At 38.5% G+C, this 17190-nt stretch overlaps 1 protein-coding gene across 1 annotated transcript in view; it reads left to right on the forward strand.

Annotated features, from left to right (window-relative positions):
- brinp1 (bone morphogenetic protein/retinoic acid inducible neural-specific 1) overlaps positions 1-17190 on the forward strand; it is a 159144-nt gene that overhangs the window by 28319 nt on the left and 113635 nt on the right. Inside the window, exon 2 of the mRNA XM_084745831.1 lies at positions 9259-9526. Coding sequence (XP_084601957.1) covers positions 9309-9526 — 218 coding nt within the window. The 5' untranslated portion in view covers positions 9259-9308. The remainder of the gene's footprint in view (positions 1-9258; positions 9527-17190) is intronic.

A 17190-nucleotide genomic window follows, 5' to 3' on the forward strand; every position in this document is an offset into this window, starting at 1 on the left:
TTTAATTATCAAACAGAGTGTTGCTTGCTCAGCCATGTTTTCTGAAGGTCAGGGTGCCACTGCAGTCCTTTTTAGAAAAACGACGGGACCGAGGCGAGAGATTCAGAGGGGGCGAAAAAAAAAATCCAGTACAAACGAAGTTAGCCATGGCCGGCCTTCCCCATTCCTCTGTCGCTTCCCAGCAATTGCAAGTGGCAGACCATTACCACGCCTTTGCAGACATGGCTGTGAGCTGTGCAATAATAATTCTCTGAATTCACATGACACTGGTTTGGCATATTTAGATGCAACTCTGCTCTCTTTGCTGTCTCCTCATTCTGTCATTCCCTTGCATCAGTCTCACATAACCCTTTGCTTCCATTGAGGTCATATTAATATGAACTGTGAAGCTAAAATAACCCAGAGGAGTATAAAAATTCATTTTTAGGCTGCCATCCATCCATTACCTTAAGTCAAAGGTTTTGCTTCACTACGCGCATTATACCCATATCACTGGGAATTAATTCGCTCTGAGGCAGCCATGCTGATAACAGTTCAGAGAGAACTCCATCTGCTTACATCCATACAGCTCCATCGATAAATAATGTAGAAAATGAATATTACATATTGGTGACCAGATGTCAGGTACAAGAAATGGATAGACGGATAGTAGAAATACCATATCTGGTCTCATTCCCTTGAGTCTACCTGTGTCTCTGCAAAAGCCTTCATTCTACCCTGATCTCTTGCCTCTCTGGGATTTAGAATACAAATAAGGAGAACAAGCCTCCCCATTCTTATGAACTTTATAGAATAAAGAGGGACACTTAGGGCCCCACACAGGGGAGAGAGGAATTGATTGGCAAAGCCAGTGACGGGACCAGAATGGAGATTGAATCCCCTTGAATGAACCAGAATGGAGGAGGAGTTGCGGCATGAATAAGGCTGTTTAAAAAGAGGATGGAGAAAACAAGCCTCCCTTGTCCTGTCTTGTGATTTCCTGAAGCAGACATCCTCCCCTTTTTACCCTGCTTATTCAAGGGTAACGTGATCCACTCTCTGTCTCTTCCTCTCTCTGTTTCACTAATCCACTCCGCAAATAACAGTAATCTGCAAATAACAGAAGACGGGGGAATATTTTTTTTTGACGTGCACCACCAAACAAATTTGTGGAATGCATGTGAGATTTGTGATCTGGGGGAGTTATGATCTCAGGCGGCGGCAACAGGATTCAAATACCCCAGGATGGAAAGAGAGTTTGAAGCATCACATGTTGCTTTGAGTGAAGTGAAGTGAAGTCAACGATATTTGGTGCATTGCCTTTTGTTGAGTAATCAAAGCACTCTTGAAATGTAGAAAAAGTGTTGTTTGTTAGAACTAATGCATTAAAAGAGATTGATTAGACCAGCCTGATCGCAGGGTGGTCAATACATTTAATTAGTGTGTAAGGTTCTGGGTAGGGTAACTGTATTTTCTGATGAAATGTGCAATTTTCATGGTAAAAAAAATAACATTAAGTTTACTTGGCATGAGATGGTAGGGTAGATCCCCTGGGAGATGTTGGTTGTTTGCTCTGCAGCCTCTGCTGTCTAACATTTTTTCTTACTGCAACAGGCTCCTGTGTGTATCCCTCTCCATCATAGTGAAGTCGACCTTAAAGCCCAGATGAAATTGCATTCACTCATCCCTTTTTGTAGTAAAATACAATGTCATTTTTTTTTAGATTTATAGTAAATATATTTTTTTATTATTAAAAGGAAAAAAAGGTCTTTGGGGAGATATCATAACAATAAATTTTATTTACATAGCACCATTCCTACAAGAAATGCGGCTCCAAGTGCTTTACAACAACAAAATTACATCCACCAAGGGCTTCACATATTAAAAAAACAGAATTAACCTAAAAACAGATTAGAATGCCATAATTCCAGTGTTAAGGATGGGAAATAAAGCCCACTTGATAATAATAGTTACAAAATAATATAAAAATAATGCATAGAATGCTTAACATAATATGAAAATAACAAAAACAAAGCATATAAATAATGTAATAATAAGCATAAAGTCAACTAAACATACAAATAATTTGATCTCTCTTAATAAATAACTTTGTGCTGCAGCCTGTGTGTCACTGAAGGACCACGCCAGCATCAAATTACGCTGGGAACCAGACGAATCTGTGGGCTAATGCTTTCATTTGCTTTGGCAGACACACATTTGTTAATTAGTCTGGTGATACCAGGCTAACATGTAACCAGACTCAAACAGGTGTGCTTATATGCTGTTTAATGTGCTGCACCTGAGAAGCTAATTAGCAATCCAGCCTGCAGACTAACATTAGCAGTGCACTTTTCCCCAGTGAATGTTTGTTTGGCAACTTTATCTTATGCAACAAGCTGAGGTACATTAAAAGACGTGTTCGTGTTTGATAAGATAAGTTAGATAAGAAGGAGACTATAGCAGAGAAGCTAATGTCATAGGCAGACAGAGTGTTGTCAATAAGACCCGAACCAATAACTGGACAGAAACGACATTTGCAGGTATGTTTACATGGTGTTTAAGGTGCTGCAGCTGAGCAGCTAATTACCTATTTAGCCTGTAAACTGACATTAGCAGTTTCTCTGGTGAATTGCCTGGTGGCTTATTCAACAAGCTAGGGTGCACTACAAGACGTGTTCATATCTGTAAGATAGATAAAAAGGAGACTAGCAGTTAAGCCAAAGTGGTTGTTGTTCAAATTGGGCTCTTGTGTTGTGTAGCTGGCTGCCGTCTGGCTCAATTTCGCCTTTGATAGAACGCTGACGTTACTGCTCTTTGCAAGAAATCGAAAAATAGACAGCTCTCCCTTTTGCATTCTGAAATTTTCTCAAAGGAGAACACAGGACGAGTGACTCAGAACAGATACTGTATGTGCGCTGTAGCAGACAAAAAAAAAAAAAAAGCAATTTAATTTTGGTCGGACTCTGAGCATCCCACTCAAGGAAGTCATTTCCTTTTTGAACATATCAAACCCACTTCAGTGAAGATCAGGGGAAAAGCAGGGCGCCATCATCCTTTCAAAACCGCAGTGCTGCTCCTGTTTCAGTAACCTTGGCCGGTGTTTTTCAATCCGGGGTCCGGGGACCACCAGGCATCCTTGGGGGGTGGGATAGAATAATTGAACTTTTATCTCGTTTTTTTGAAAGTTGGAAGAAACACTGTTGGACATTTTGATCAGCTGTAATTAATAGTGATCCTAGTTTGATCTTTGAATGACTATAAAGACTTTTTTATATTCATACCTAAAATTTGATTCAAAAAAAGGGGATTCACTGAGACAAGGGATAGTTCTTTAGTTCGATTTATTTGACAGTACATCAAAAACATCTTTTCTCTTTGTGAGCAGCTTTTAAAAATTGTACAACATCAGCACAACTTTAAAAAGTGTTGTCAAATCCGGGATATTTTGTCACTATAACTTATTTGCGCTTTGCTGAAAGTTAAAATAGCTGATTTTGGTAATAGTCCCTGTATTTCCTCCCAAAACATCAACAAGGCAAATCAAAGTGTTCCTGAAACGCGAGTGTGACTAAAACTTTAAATGCCAATCTCCACTCTTTAACACTTTGAGCTGGGTTTGCAGCTGCAGTCACAATCTCAGTACCAGTGAGGGACTGGCATGGTGGATGGCCCCCATCCAGTTGTCAAACTGTCCCCTGTGGTTCTCAGCCAAATTATTTGGCTCTCCTTGTGATGGCATTGAACTGTTTCCTACATCGGACAACAGTTCTCACAGGACCTGGGCAACAATTATTAACCAAATGCGTTATCTCCTCCCAAGCCAATTTAACATCATCTGCCCTCCGTGGCTTATTAACACTGCTGCATATTTGCTCCTGGTGAGTCAGCGCTTCTTGCACGTGAACATCAGTTTATTTTTGAGAGAAACTTTTGCTCCCAACTGTTTTCTGTAGCTCCCTTATTTAAACCGAAAGAGCAGCGTGGCGTAGAGTCTGCATCCTCTAAAGAGAAGAATAAGCGTGTATCTGGTTTCTAATCGCAGCCGTCTCCAGCTGTGCAGCTGGTGCACTGCACCACATGGCTCCAACCCCCAAAATACCAGAAGTCCATCATCCCACCCCATGTGGACAGTGTTTTGAGCTGGTTGTTTCAGTAAAGGCCCTCAGATCATGATGTGGGCATGGACTTCATTTGTTTTGATCAATCCATCAGCCTTTCTTCCAATAATAGCACGTTTTATCACTTCAAAAAAGTCTGTCCTCGCATTTTTCGCCGTTATCTTTGCTTGTTAAATGATCTTTATTTATCATAAAAAGCTCTTCTCATTATCAAGACAAATTAGATCTTTCTTTATCTTAAAAAAGATGACAACCACCATGTTGTCTTGTGATACAAGTGACCACAATGACACATATTTGTCCAGTAATCCTTTATATCTTTATCTTCACCCCTTGGTGCTGTTTGATGAATCAGAGTCACTTTTGTCTAGAAATAAAGTTTAGTTTAAAGTGTGATAATGTTCAGTTGCTAAACCCAAAAGGCAAGCGAGCAGAAAATCTAGCATTTCATGTCAGTACAAGATAAACAAATCTTAATATGTGAATAGAAACGAGGGTTATACAAAGAAGCACTGAGAATTTCCTGTCATCATGTGGCTGTATTAATGTAAATGTACTCACTGCAGGAGGTGTCGGGTATTCAGACAGTGGTGACACCTCAGGTGGTGGAGATGACTAAGCCTCTGGGTTAACAGATTTTCACGGTCGAGAGTACACACAAACTAACTTAAGGGTTAAGCTCCAGTGTGCAGCTGTAAATGTGAAGATCAGGGGTTCGGTAATGAATGTAATAAATCGGAGAGTGTTTAAGGGCATGTCAATTGTGTCTAAGACAGTTGTGTTTTTTACATCGTAACCTTATTTGTTTTCTCCTGCCTCGAATAAATAAGGTGGACTGTTCATTACTGTTCAAAACCTCAGCTTTGAACTGAGGCTTTGCACAAAATTTTGTGGTCATGTGCAACAATTACTCATCAAACAACAGACAACAATCATGCAGTCATGCCAAAAACATGCAACACTACATATATTTTGAGGCCTTTTGAAAATTTGACCAAAATTGTTTTGTTGCACCACCTCAAACCTAAAAAGAATGTTAAAAATCCTTTTTTGTCTTTGGCAGAGACGAGATATTTAATGTTCAAACTGCTTGTTTTTTGTTAATATACACTCACTCTGAATTTGATGCCTGCAACACATTCTGAGAAAAGTTGTGACAGGGGCTACAAAAGACTGGGAGAAGTTGTGGATAGCACGAAAAAAAACCAAAAAAAAACACCTGTTTGGAATATTTCAAAGGTGAACTGGAAATAAGTGTCATGACTTGGTGTGAAAGGAGCATCCTCGAAAAAGGCTCAGTCATCAACAAGCAAGGATTAGGGGAGGCTCTGCACACAGTTGCAAAGAGAATCCAGATAGTTCTGGGCATGTAAGAGGCAAGGCTGAAAACTAACATTGAACGCTAGGATATTACTACCTTGCTGGTAACTCAGTTTGTTGCTGCATCTACAAATGCTTCATTAATGCTGAAAGGTACATAGAAGTTTTGGAGCAACATATGCTGCCATCCAGATGTTTCCTCTGTTTATTTCAGCAACACAACGCCAAGACACATTCTGCTCGCGTTACAATAGCTTGGTTTTGTTGTAAAATAGTTGGGTACTAGACTGACCTCCCTGCAGTCCAGATCTGTCTCCCACTGAAAATTTGTGGCTCATTATGAAGCACAAAACGGAGACCACGGACTGTTGAGCTCCTGAGTCTTATATGAAGCCACGATGGGAAAGAATTTCACTTCCAAAACTTCAGCAATCAGTGTCTTCAGTTCCCAAATGCTTACTGAGTGTTGTTAAAAGAAAAGGTGATGCAACACAGTGGTAAACATGCCCAAGTCATGAGTTTTTTTGTTTTTTTGGAAACATGCTGCAGGCATGAAATTCAGAATAGGGTACATTTACAGAAAACAATAAGTTGTTGATGTAACTCAAAGGAGAACACAGGATGCAGAAGCAACACCAAGTGTGCTAGTAACTAAAACCTGGTGAAAATGTGTATTTTATGTCCTATAAATATCAATTCTGATATTACATTTTTTAAATCTGTTTTTAATATTATATTTTATATCATATAGTCATGAATAATGATGGTTCCTTCTGTATTTCTAAACATTTTCATTAAGAGCAGAGAAAGCCACGTTCACCCTTTTAAGTACTGGTTGCGACATGCCGACAAAAGGTACAAATATGATTTTGTACTGAGTGTTTATGAGTGAGGTAATTCACTGCAATCAGTTTATCAACAAACTAAGTGAAGTGCAGCTCAGAGTCGCTGCTGCACTTTAAAAGTGTCCAGTATTAAGTGCTGACATGGATAATGCATGCACACATAATTATGTAGCCACATACGCACGTCAGTAAACCACAGTCACTTCTACTGCTTTAAGTAAATCTACTCAGGTTTATAAATGCTAAGAAGACAAGGTGTTCTCTTGCTTTCATGTGGGCATTTAGTGCTCAATGTTGTGCTAATTTGCTTAATTTGGAGCTGCTTTTATTTTAAAAACAGCACCACACACTTAAATGTGCTTTTTGAGCCTTAAACGAAATGATATGACTGATGAAACACGTTAATGGTGGTGCTAATATCGACATTTCTCACCAAATTTATAAAAGTCGTGGTTTGAAAATGGCTCAGCATGCCACCTGCCATCTTATGCGTGTTAATGTTAATTTTTTATTTTCTATAAAACATTTATTGCTGTATAAACGAAACGAAGCACCCATCTGTTATCATTTCTAGACATATTTATTCAGTGACACATTTGCTTAGTTTTTCCTATTTTCAAAATTCACAAACAATCACATCCCGTTTTGAACAAAGGCATATCATCATCAATCTCCAGCTCAGGATCATCCCTCTCTATCAGATCATGTATTGTTTCATTTTGACAGCCCAGCTCAAATTAGTCTTATGTAATTAGCCTAAAACAGGCCTGTTAAGCATACTGTCATATTTTGACATTGTCACAGAGTGTCTGGCTGACGGGGTGAAAAAGAAGCCTTGTTTTCCATCCGTCAAATATGCAATTAGCCGAAATGCAGCATTCTCAGTTGATAGTTGAAATTTCATTGCAATCAGCTCAAAGAGTGATTATACTTCAAATATGGCAGTGTAATTACAATTAGTTACACAAGTCGAGATATTTCAATTACACCCAGATTATTCAGGCTCTTTTGGCAAGGAGGTGAATCTGTGTTTAAATAATAAAATACAGAATTAATTTAAGGTGTCACAAGAAACTGACACTCTAATTTTAACTATGATGTGACAGAAAAAGACAAATCTCCCTTTAAGTGTGATTTCTTTAACTTTTGCAATCAAGTAGTTCATCATCTATTTAACAGGAAAAGATTAGGCCCATTAAATTTTCCCTGCTCTTTTATGATGTGTTATTGTCTAATAAACCATGAAAGGGGGGAAGAATTTTTTGCATACAGTAGCAGCTGATAGCACGCTGTTGGGTGCTCCACGGCCAGGGGCCAAAGTTCTTAAATGCAATTACTGATGAAAATCGTTTTCTTATCAGTAACTAAGAGACATAATTTCACTGCCAAGTGGATAATAATGTTCCCAGTCAATGCACAATGAGGGAATGTGTCATTTTAATGTTCTCTTTGAAATGTTAAAATGTTTTCAAGATTTTTTTTTTCAGTTTTTTTCCATTAAGCAGGATGTGGGATGTTAATGTTGTATTTTTCAGCAGTGTAATGGAGTTGTGGCTTTTAAGATTATTGACTTAAAGATTATTGCAACAGGGAGATTATGCTGTGTCGTATAATATATCAGAATATTAGTCATACTACTATATTCTTAGCATGACGCCGACTATAAATTACCCAATCCGGGCAGCGTTCTGTGTATATTATCTGCTGCCTCTAGGATTTTTAAATAAAGAAACACCATAAATCTGTCCTGTTCCTACAGACTGCTACTTTGCTGATCTGTGTGTCCAGTCTACAGTATTCGGTTGCACTTTATTTTACAGCGCACTCATAAAACATAACAAGCTGTGCTTTGAATTAAATTAGACAAAAAACAAGACATAATATGGAGTTTATTAGTCAGCAAACGAAGACAGCTATACCCTAATTAGACACCGTACGCCTAATGGTACACTGACAAGATGTATAAAATTAGACCCAAAAAGAAAAGCTCTTTTTATTGCAAGTACTAAACCCTTTTTTAGGCCCTTATTATACTTTATTAAAGAGTAATTATTCACTTTAGTTGAGAGCACAAGTCTGTTGTAATGTGTCTGTAATAAAGTCTAATAAGGGGGTCTAATTGGAGGTCTAATTCTGTTTAATAAAGAACATATTGTTTCTGATTTCCATATATTTTAATACAAACTAGAGCTTGCTATGTCTTATAAGCATATGTATGTTAGGGCATAACTACAGTCTAAAAAAGAGCATATTATTTATAGTTTTTGTCTGATTTAATTTAAAAAAAAGTATAGCTTGTCTTATTAGTGCACTGTAAAATAAATTGCCACCAAATATTCATACAACAGTGTCATATTTATTATTATATGCCATTGTGTAATTGTAAGGACAATAATACAGTAATACTAACTGTCCCTAGCAGTTGTAGTGGAGCCAAATTGAGTTCCTATTTGTTTTTGATGAAAAACACAACGTTTTTAAACACAATTTTCTTTATTCAATTCATGAAGTCGCGAGTCAATAGTTGAAAGTTTCCTCCAGCAGTAATTGACACCACTGGGTAAAGGGAGATGGTATTCTTCCACATTAGCGGCTAGGTGTCATAACATATCATAAAACAGTCTTCTAACCTTGTCAGAACTTATCATGACACCAATTAGCTTTAAAACAAAAAAAAAAGACAGCCACACAGCACAGAGGATGTACTTCATGCTCATCTGCAAAAGGGTAACGGTCCACGTTTGGAGAGGCCCAGTCTGTGTGGCTTTCTAGAAAACTCCAGGGAGGCATGAAGGGTGAACAATCTGAGAGGGAGCAGAAAATAAATACACATCATGTCACAGTAAAGTGACAATGACAAGGGCGCTATCTTATTTGTTCAGTACAACACAATTAACCTAACTCTGTGACATCTTCTTGTATTGCCAAAACAGACTGTGTCATGTAACAGCTCTCCTTTCCCCCCCCTCCTCCCCTCTTCTCTTCTCTCCCATCAGGTCTCCACATAATGGAGCGAGAATGAACAGAGAGCGGCTTAAAAAAAAGCATGAACTGGAGGTTTATTGAGGTCATCTGCTTCCTGTTTATATGGGACCATATAACAGTTCAGTCTTCCCGCCAGGACCCGTTGGCCACTGAACAACATGTCACCAAGCAATATGACTGGCTCATCTCTGACCGTGGACCTTTCCACCACTCTCGGAGTTATCTGTCCTTTGTGGAAAAATTCCGCCAAGGATTTACGACCAGATATAAAATTTATAGGTGAGTTCACTTTCAGCCTGTGTACTGATGCCGCATGGGCTTTTTTTTTTTTTTTTTAAGAGTCTGTTTTAATGGCTTTTCTTTTTTGAGATCTGAGTTGCAAAAAGCTGCGCTGTGTACATTTTTAACCTATTAAGTCTGCATTTTTTATATTTACTCGCAGCCGCTCTCGGCACTGTGGGCATCTTTTTATTATATTGATGAAGTACCAGCACTTTCACTCCCCTTTGCCGTTGCTCAAGTCTTTCTTTGGAACAATTTGATTCCCCTTGTCACATGCAATATAAAAATAATAACCACAATATAGCTTCACTTTCTCTTGATTTCATTGTCTCTTTAAGATAAAACAAAAACAAAAACAAACAGAAAGACATTAGCTTTAGGATCTTATCATAGAATAACAGCCTAAATATTTGCACACTGGAGCAGCATTAGGCAGCTTGTTAGTGACAGATATTGTGTTTGGAGTTACATATGAAATATGAAAGTGGTAAACTGGTGAAAAAATTACAATGGCTCGATATATATATAAATTTAAACAGTTATAGGTCCAGTGTGTGAGGTTTACAGGACTTAATTGGCAGAATATAGCAGAAACAGAATATAATATTCATTAGAGTAGTGGCCTTTTAAAGGATTTAATCTTGCGATTAAATATTGCGCCTCAGTAAAGTTGGGAAACTTGCAAGAGGCAGATTTGAAAAAGAAAGGTCAGAATCAGGGAAGCAGAGACAGGAAACTGACTTCATGGATCAAAATACTTGATCCTGCACCAGGGTCATTTTTTCAGATGTTGGAAAGACTTTTCACAGGTAAAATTTTTTCACAGGTAAAGTTGAACATAATTTGTAAATCTGGTTTAGTGCCCATTTAACCCTTTGAACTCCAGAGCCTAAACTGGTATTTGTCCTTAATGTGATTTCTTAGAGTATCTTCAAATTCTTCATCCCTAAATCTGTGCAACCTAAGCTAAAAGGTTTTGTAAGTCAACAAACCACAATAAATGATACAAGTATTGATAGTGTCATAAATAAATAAAAGCAATCCAAAAATTAATTATTGATCACACATATTATTAAACACACAAAATATATGGATCCAGAATATTTCTAAATGTTGAAATGTGAACAAAAGTTTAGTTTTTGAGACTGAGGCTGATGGAGAGCAACAGCATTTCATATTTTCATTTGCAATAGAAATATTTCCCCAGTGTCTACGTTCGTATTTTTGCTTATTGTGATGTCATTTGCTAAATTATCTTAAATAACTTTCTATTCCTGAAGTATGTACAGCCTAAGCTCAAAACTATTAACTTCATCTCATTTCTCTCTCTCTCTGAAATGAAGTATCGACTTGCATTTCTGCTCCTCCGCTGGCGCCACTTCAAAGCGTCACCTTGTGTTGACACCTCGTTTTGTACTGCATGTGACATAATGACATAATCACAAGCATACAATTCAATTACACAAAAGACTAAAGTCTTGGCTTTCTGCTGCAAAACAATCCATTCTCTAGCTATTATCTTTCTTATTTTAGATCAATTTAAACAGGATCATGCAAACAACAATCTCATGCTGCCATTTTGGGTCAATCCTCCTCCTGCCACCTTGTGTTGTTACCATATTTTGTACGGCACATAATGAAATGTAATAACAGCATCATGACTGTATAACATGGTGGCATGAAGGACAGGAGTCTTAGCTTTCTGCTGCTTTTTTTAAAAATTTATTTTAGATCAATTTAAACAGGATCATGCAAACAACAATGTCCCTCGGCCAGTTCGGGGCCGCCCACTGAAGGTCAGTTTTCCGAGCGTGAAAAAACCTTGGAGAGGAGACACTATTTAGCATTCGTATACAGCACGTTTACATTTGCTTTTTATAAGTCAAACAATGAGTTTCACATTGCCAAAATGGACACTCCTGACTATTTTAACTGGGTTTTGATTAACCAAATAGGTTGTGCTAAATGATTCGCTTCTAAGAAAATAAAAGGGTTCAGGGCCCAAAATACATTTAGTCACATAAAGCAACAAGGGGCAGTCTGATTCAGCCTTTGCCCTGCTTTTTAATTTTTCATATAAACTGATCGATGCTGAATTATTTTTGTACTTTTGACCAAATAATGCAGTTTGAAATCCAAAAATTGCAGCATGGTCTATTTTTTCCAACTTATATTTTGCTTTGCGTTCATCCGCTCATACGTCACATACGGAGGTAAATGCAGAGAAATTAGATGGCTCGAGAACCTCTTTCTCAGAATGATGTGCTTTGATTTCCTTGCATCCCCTCTACAGTCTGCTAAGCCGGAAATACGGAAAGACTGAGACGGAGTAAGAGAGTCATTTGCCACATTCCTTTGGCAGTTCTTTCACAGAGTTTGTTCTTTTCCCTCTTTCCCGCCTCCGTCTCTCTTGGTAACTTGCCACAGCCCCCGGTCCCCACTGGCTTTCGTGCCTTGATATTGTCACATGAACAGTAAACAATGTATTTGCATAATGTGTAACTTGACAGAGCGGGATGTTGCACAGAGACATGAATCTCAGAGGCAGAACTTCAGAAGCCGCTTCCCACAGACACTGTGCAGCCGTCGAGCGCTGTCTGTGATGCTGCGGTGATTTATTAAAACCGGGAGTGTGTGTTTGCATGTTGGGTGCTGCTGGGAGTGTTGCTGGGCCCAGGTGGCTCCTGTTGTTTCTCCCGCTTAACAGACCATTAGTGGCATCAAATTCACCCATCAGTGCTAGATGTCCCCTCTCCTCGTGACGACACAGCGAATTCTTGCATTAAGCATGTGAAGAGTATTTCTCATTAAAAATGTAATATCAACAATCAACAAACCACATTCGCATCTGTCAGACATCTGCAGACGTGTCAGACGGAGCAAAGTTTGATAGATTATTTTTACTTTTGTTGCTCTGTTCTGAGTGATTTCCCTCAAATAATGACTCTGAGCATATTCAGTATTATAATGCACAAACACTGGCCAATTTATCAAACATATTCAGCATATTCAAGTATGAATTAATGTGGTAGTTACAACCAGAAAGTGGGTAGAAAAGCTCAGACTGAGGTATAATGTTTACTGAAAGGCTGTGTGTTGTTTGCTGCCACAGAAAAGACCTTCTTAATGTGATATTTTAATGGCGTCTTCTTGTATTCCTCACAGCAGAGTTGGTTCATGAAAACCTAACGTAGCTAGTTACGGATAATACGTAACGGATTATTTTGATTCTTTTCACAGTGTCAGAAAGAAAAAAACACAAGAGAAAATGCAATTGCTTATCTGATTACATTTGTTATTCTACTTGAAGCAGCCACCTCCAAAACATATGGGAGACCTCTGGTTTTAGGTTAATTTATTCATCTTTAGCCTGACTTGTAGTTGCTAACTAGCTAGATCACTGTCATAGCAAACCCATAGATATATTCCAAGGAACTAGATACAGTATGCAAAGGGCCAGAAAAGTTTTCTAGCCTCCAGGTTTACTTCCTGGTTCCCACTGAATTTGCACAGTCGTTTTTCAGTCCCTTACCTGTAAATTTCGGCTGAGAGCATAGACTTATTAAACTATTTTCGGCATGAGGAGCGTTTCACAAATATTAAACCTACATGAATCAAAAAATTATAATAGAAAGACTCATAACTGTGCTTGTTTGAAGTTCCAGGTGGAGATTTTTTTTTTACTGCAGTACTGCAAGTGGCCACCAGGAAAAACTGGCAATGCCCTGTCTAGTTCTATCATAAGTCTATGAGCAAACCTCTCTTTAATGTACTTAAAGGAAAAGGTGCAGCCAGGAACACAAAAGTGTAGTTGAAGAAGTATTCAGACCTATTATTTAAAGGAGAAATATATAATACATATGTACTAAACCATAAAATGACCACGATATAGCACAAGAGATTAAGGATACATATTTGCTTCTCTGACAACATTGCAACAACCAGTACGTTCTTCATTCAAATGAATTAAAGTCAATGCCGAATGTTCGCCAAATGAGTTAGTGTCTGTTTATGAGTTGTAAAAAAAATCATCAATAATCTTTTAGAAGGAGTAGATATTTATAACGGTTAAATTGAGCAATATGTTAATGGAGTCTGGCAGGCAGTAACTGAACTCAAACTAGTATGTATTTTCAGAGCAGTAAAACGGTCGTAACTTGACATCAACGGCCATCTGACAGTTACAAACAGCTGATCAACTTACAGCGTAGGACTCGTTCAAATGTCAAAATATAATGTTTTTGAATAAATATGCAGCATGTTGCATTTACTGCTGGTTTAAGTTTAAACTTAAGCAAACTTTGTTGGGTAGTTTAATCTACAGCCATGCACTATATTTGCACTATTAAAGAATTCACAGTATGTTATTTTAGAGAAAATGTGTATATTGAGATGTATGGTGAAGAACAGACTAAAAATACTGAGATATTCATAAGCTTTATCGCCCAGCCAGAAGTACAGTGCAGTGTACTGAAGTCGACTAAATGAAAGAGGCTTTTGAGCAGGGAATAGATATTTAGTGAATAATCATATACAGCGTTTGAGTCAAAGGTGTGAAACATTCCCTCAGAGGTCCAAGTGGTTTCCAAGGATTTTCATTCCATCCTGGACCACCAGTTAATTTCAGTGATTAGTACATCTTCAGCCGGAGAGGGGGGGGAGGAAATCAGTGACATCAGCTGGTGTAGTGTTTGGCTGGAATGAAATCATACATACCCTCGGTCCTCCTCGGCACATGATTGCCCAGCCGTGCTCTACTCTAACCAGCAATGAGAACTGAATCGCTTTGTAAATTTCCCCGGGGACTTTCTCTGCCTCGACGATTTAGTGGTGGAAAGTGGTTGAATCAGATTTGCGGAGAGACAAAGCATCCATTCCTTTCGGGTTCTCTTATCAAGAGAGATTACCTCGGAGGCACGCTGCGTGGACAATGCCAACCTGATCAGCAACAAACAAATCTGCCCCATCTTTAATAACATGGGCACTCCGCCTAATTTGAAGGATAAACACAGATTTAGGAAGTGCCAGCCTCTTGTCTAGTGCTCTGAAAAGGTCACAGTCGCTTGAAGGAGAAAGACACACCACAAGGCACCAATTATCCTCTCCCTCTAGACTTATGTCTCTTAAAGAAATTATTGGAGCGTGTTTTGTGTGAGAGAGCATCGCCACCGTGTCACCTCTGATTGCAATCCTCAAACCGGATTCCTTTTCTTCCTTTCCCGTTATCGTATGCATAAGTGTACATTTCCTGTATGGTATTCATCACTCACAAGAAAAGCCACTTTCACCGCTGGCTGCTTTACCGCTCTGGTATCCGACCTGCAGCTGAAAAACGTGTATCAGTGTGTGCCTCAGTTAGTGGGGAAATTCGATGGCCTGTTTTGCTCACACTAGCATCTCTGGTTCTGTTGCTTGTACTCTATTATGGGGTCGAATGTGTTTCAGATGATGCGTGTTCGCTCTTTGGTCTTTGTTCGCGGAGCTCTATCTCAGGTTCTTGTGTGCCTGAGTGAAAAACCAATATAAATGCAAATCTGGTAGCCATTAATGCATTTTAAAGGCCTCAAATCAGAATTGCACTGTAATCAAAGAAGCGGGATGGGGGGGGGTTGTTATTTAGAATAAAAATATTTATGAAAATGAATACCTCTGATTGATCACACTTTGAAAAAGCCATGCCGAAGTGAATGAATAGAGGCTTGATAGAGCTACTCTTGTCATCGGACCGAGACTCATCACGACCTCGGAAATTCATCCAAGGATTTCCATGAAAAATAATTATCAGAAATGAAATTAAAACGGACATGTTGCGCTTGTTAATAACAATAACAAAACAATATTTTTGGTCTATGATTAACAAGTGCAAGCAAAAAAAAAATGTTCTTGTTGAGATTCATTCTGGCAGAGCTGTGACAGAATCAGTTAAAATATGCGCACTCTGTATGATATGATGATACTCTAATGTATAAACCAAGTGGCAGACTCATTTAAAAAGGGAAATTGAGCCATTGTATGTTTTACTGCACTGCTGAAGATAATTGCAAAGCCAGTAAAATATCTGTTATCGCTATGCTGAATTACAGAGTCATTAAAACCATTGGAGATTACTTGCACATACAGCACATATGCCACTAAAACAGCTATACGTCTGCTCAAAGGAAAAAAAATCCATTTGATATTATTTATTATCAAGCACTTGCCTCTCTTCAGATTCTAGGAAAAATTAACTTCAGTAATATCTCAGTTCATTTCAGCTGGTATTTATTTCGGTCTCACTGTATTCCATCGCGGTCTCTCAGGACGGTACGGCAGTAAAAGCTGCTTTTTACATGAGTAATGTTGCATCAACTGATTTCCCAATACAAAACTAAACATTACACGGTTTCTGAAGCTAATAGCTAACAAGCTAAGAAGTTAAACAGCCTCTTGGTGACTGCCGTGGCAAGCTGCTGCTTCTGAGCTGTGCTAAAAATGACGGTTTTAAAACAAATGGATACAACAGATATCACACACAAAAAACACAGGCATATTGTGTTTTAATATTTCAGTCATGTTCAATAAAGTGTTAGAAAGAGAGATCTTTAATAGCATTTCTAATTAGTCAATTAAAGGTAGAGTGTGAATTTCTGGAGAAAGATTGTTGATATTTGATTTCAGAAGCCAAACAAATACATCCCCCCTTCAGTGATCCTTCAGAAGATTTAACATCCCTCTCGCTCCCCCCCTTCTCCCCTCCTCCTCTCCCTCTCCCCTTTTCCATGACAATGTCCTGTGCACAGACACAAAACACAAAAGCTTTGTGTGACTTTTCATATCCAGTTTGCAGAGCCAGGGCTGTGTTGGGATGCACCTGAATCCGAATACTTCATTTGAAAGCGCAAATAATGCAATGGAAATGGATATTTCTTCCATCCAAATATTCTATCCCATGATTACCTCAGAATAGTTAAAAAGGGTCCATATACCTTAATCAATCACTGATATTACATTATTCCCTACTTTCGCTATAAACCACACCCACTTTCTGAACAGCTACAGATTCAAATAATGCTTTCTCCTTGCACCTCTAGCACACAGAAAGCAGACAGCTAGTGGACTGTGAGGAGGAATTTGCTGATTTTGAAAAAAGCGAGATTTGAATTGCATCCTCCTCCTTTAAGGGAGCACTAGAGAAAAAAATGAAATATACACAATCAAACACAGTGCAACGTATTGCCATGTCTGCAGTTCTTAGATGAATCTTACAAAATGATTATGAATATGTGAGTAATGAACAATTAAATGAGTAATGATTTTCAATGCTGAGTGGGTGTTTCAGAAAAGTGAAACAATAAAAACAGACTGTATACAACTACTAGTAAGTTTCAGAAAAATGAAGCAGTGCATAATAATATATGCAATATAAGGTGACATCGGTGCGGCAGTGATGCATGGAAGGTGGACAGATTATAAATTATTTGTGTGTATGAAGTCATTGGTTCAGGACTCAAACAGCCTGAGGGAAGAAACTCCTCCTCCTCCTCTCTGTCTCGGCCTTCAGGCGGCGGTAACACCTCCCTGACCGCAGCGGAGAGAAGCTCTGTTGTCGGGGTGATTGAGGTCTTTCATGATAAAGAAACTAATTTTCATTTGTATTTTTTGCACCAGTGGATTTTCTCGTT

The sequence above is a fragment of the Lutjanus erythropterus genome, chromosome 20, assembly GCF_056507025.1.
Source record: "Lutjanus erythropterus isolate fLutEry1 chromosome 20, fLutEry1.hap2, whole genome shotgun sequence".
Taxonomy (NCBI): domain Eukaryota; kingdom Metazoa; phylum Chordata; class Actinopteri; order Lutjaniformes; family Lutjanidae; genus Lutjanus; species Lutjanus erythropterus.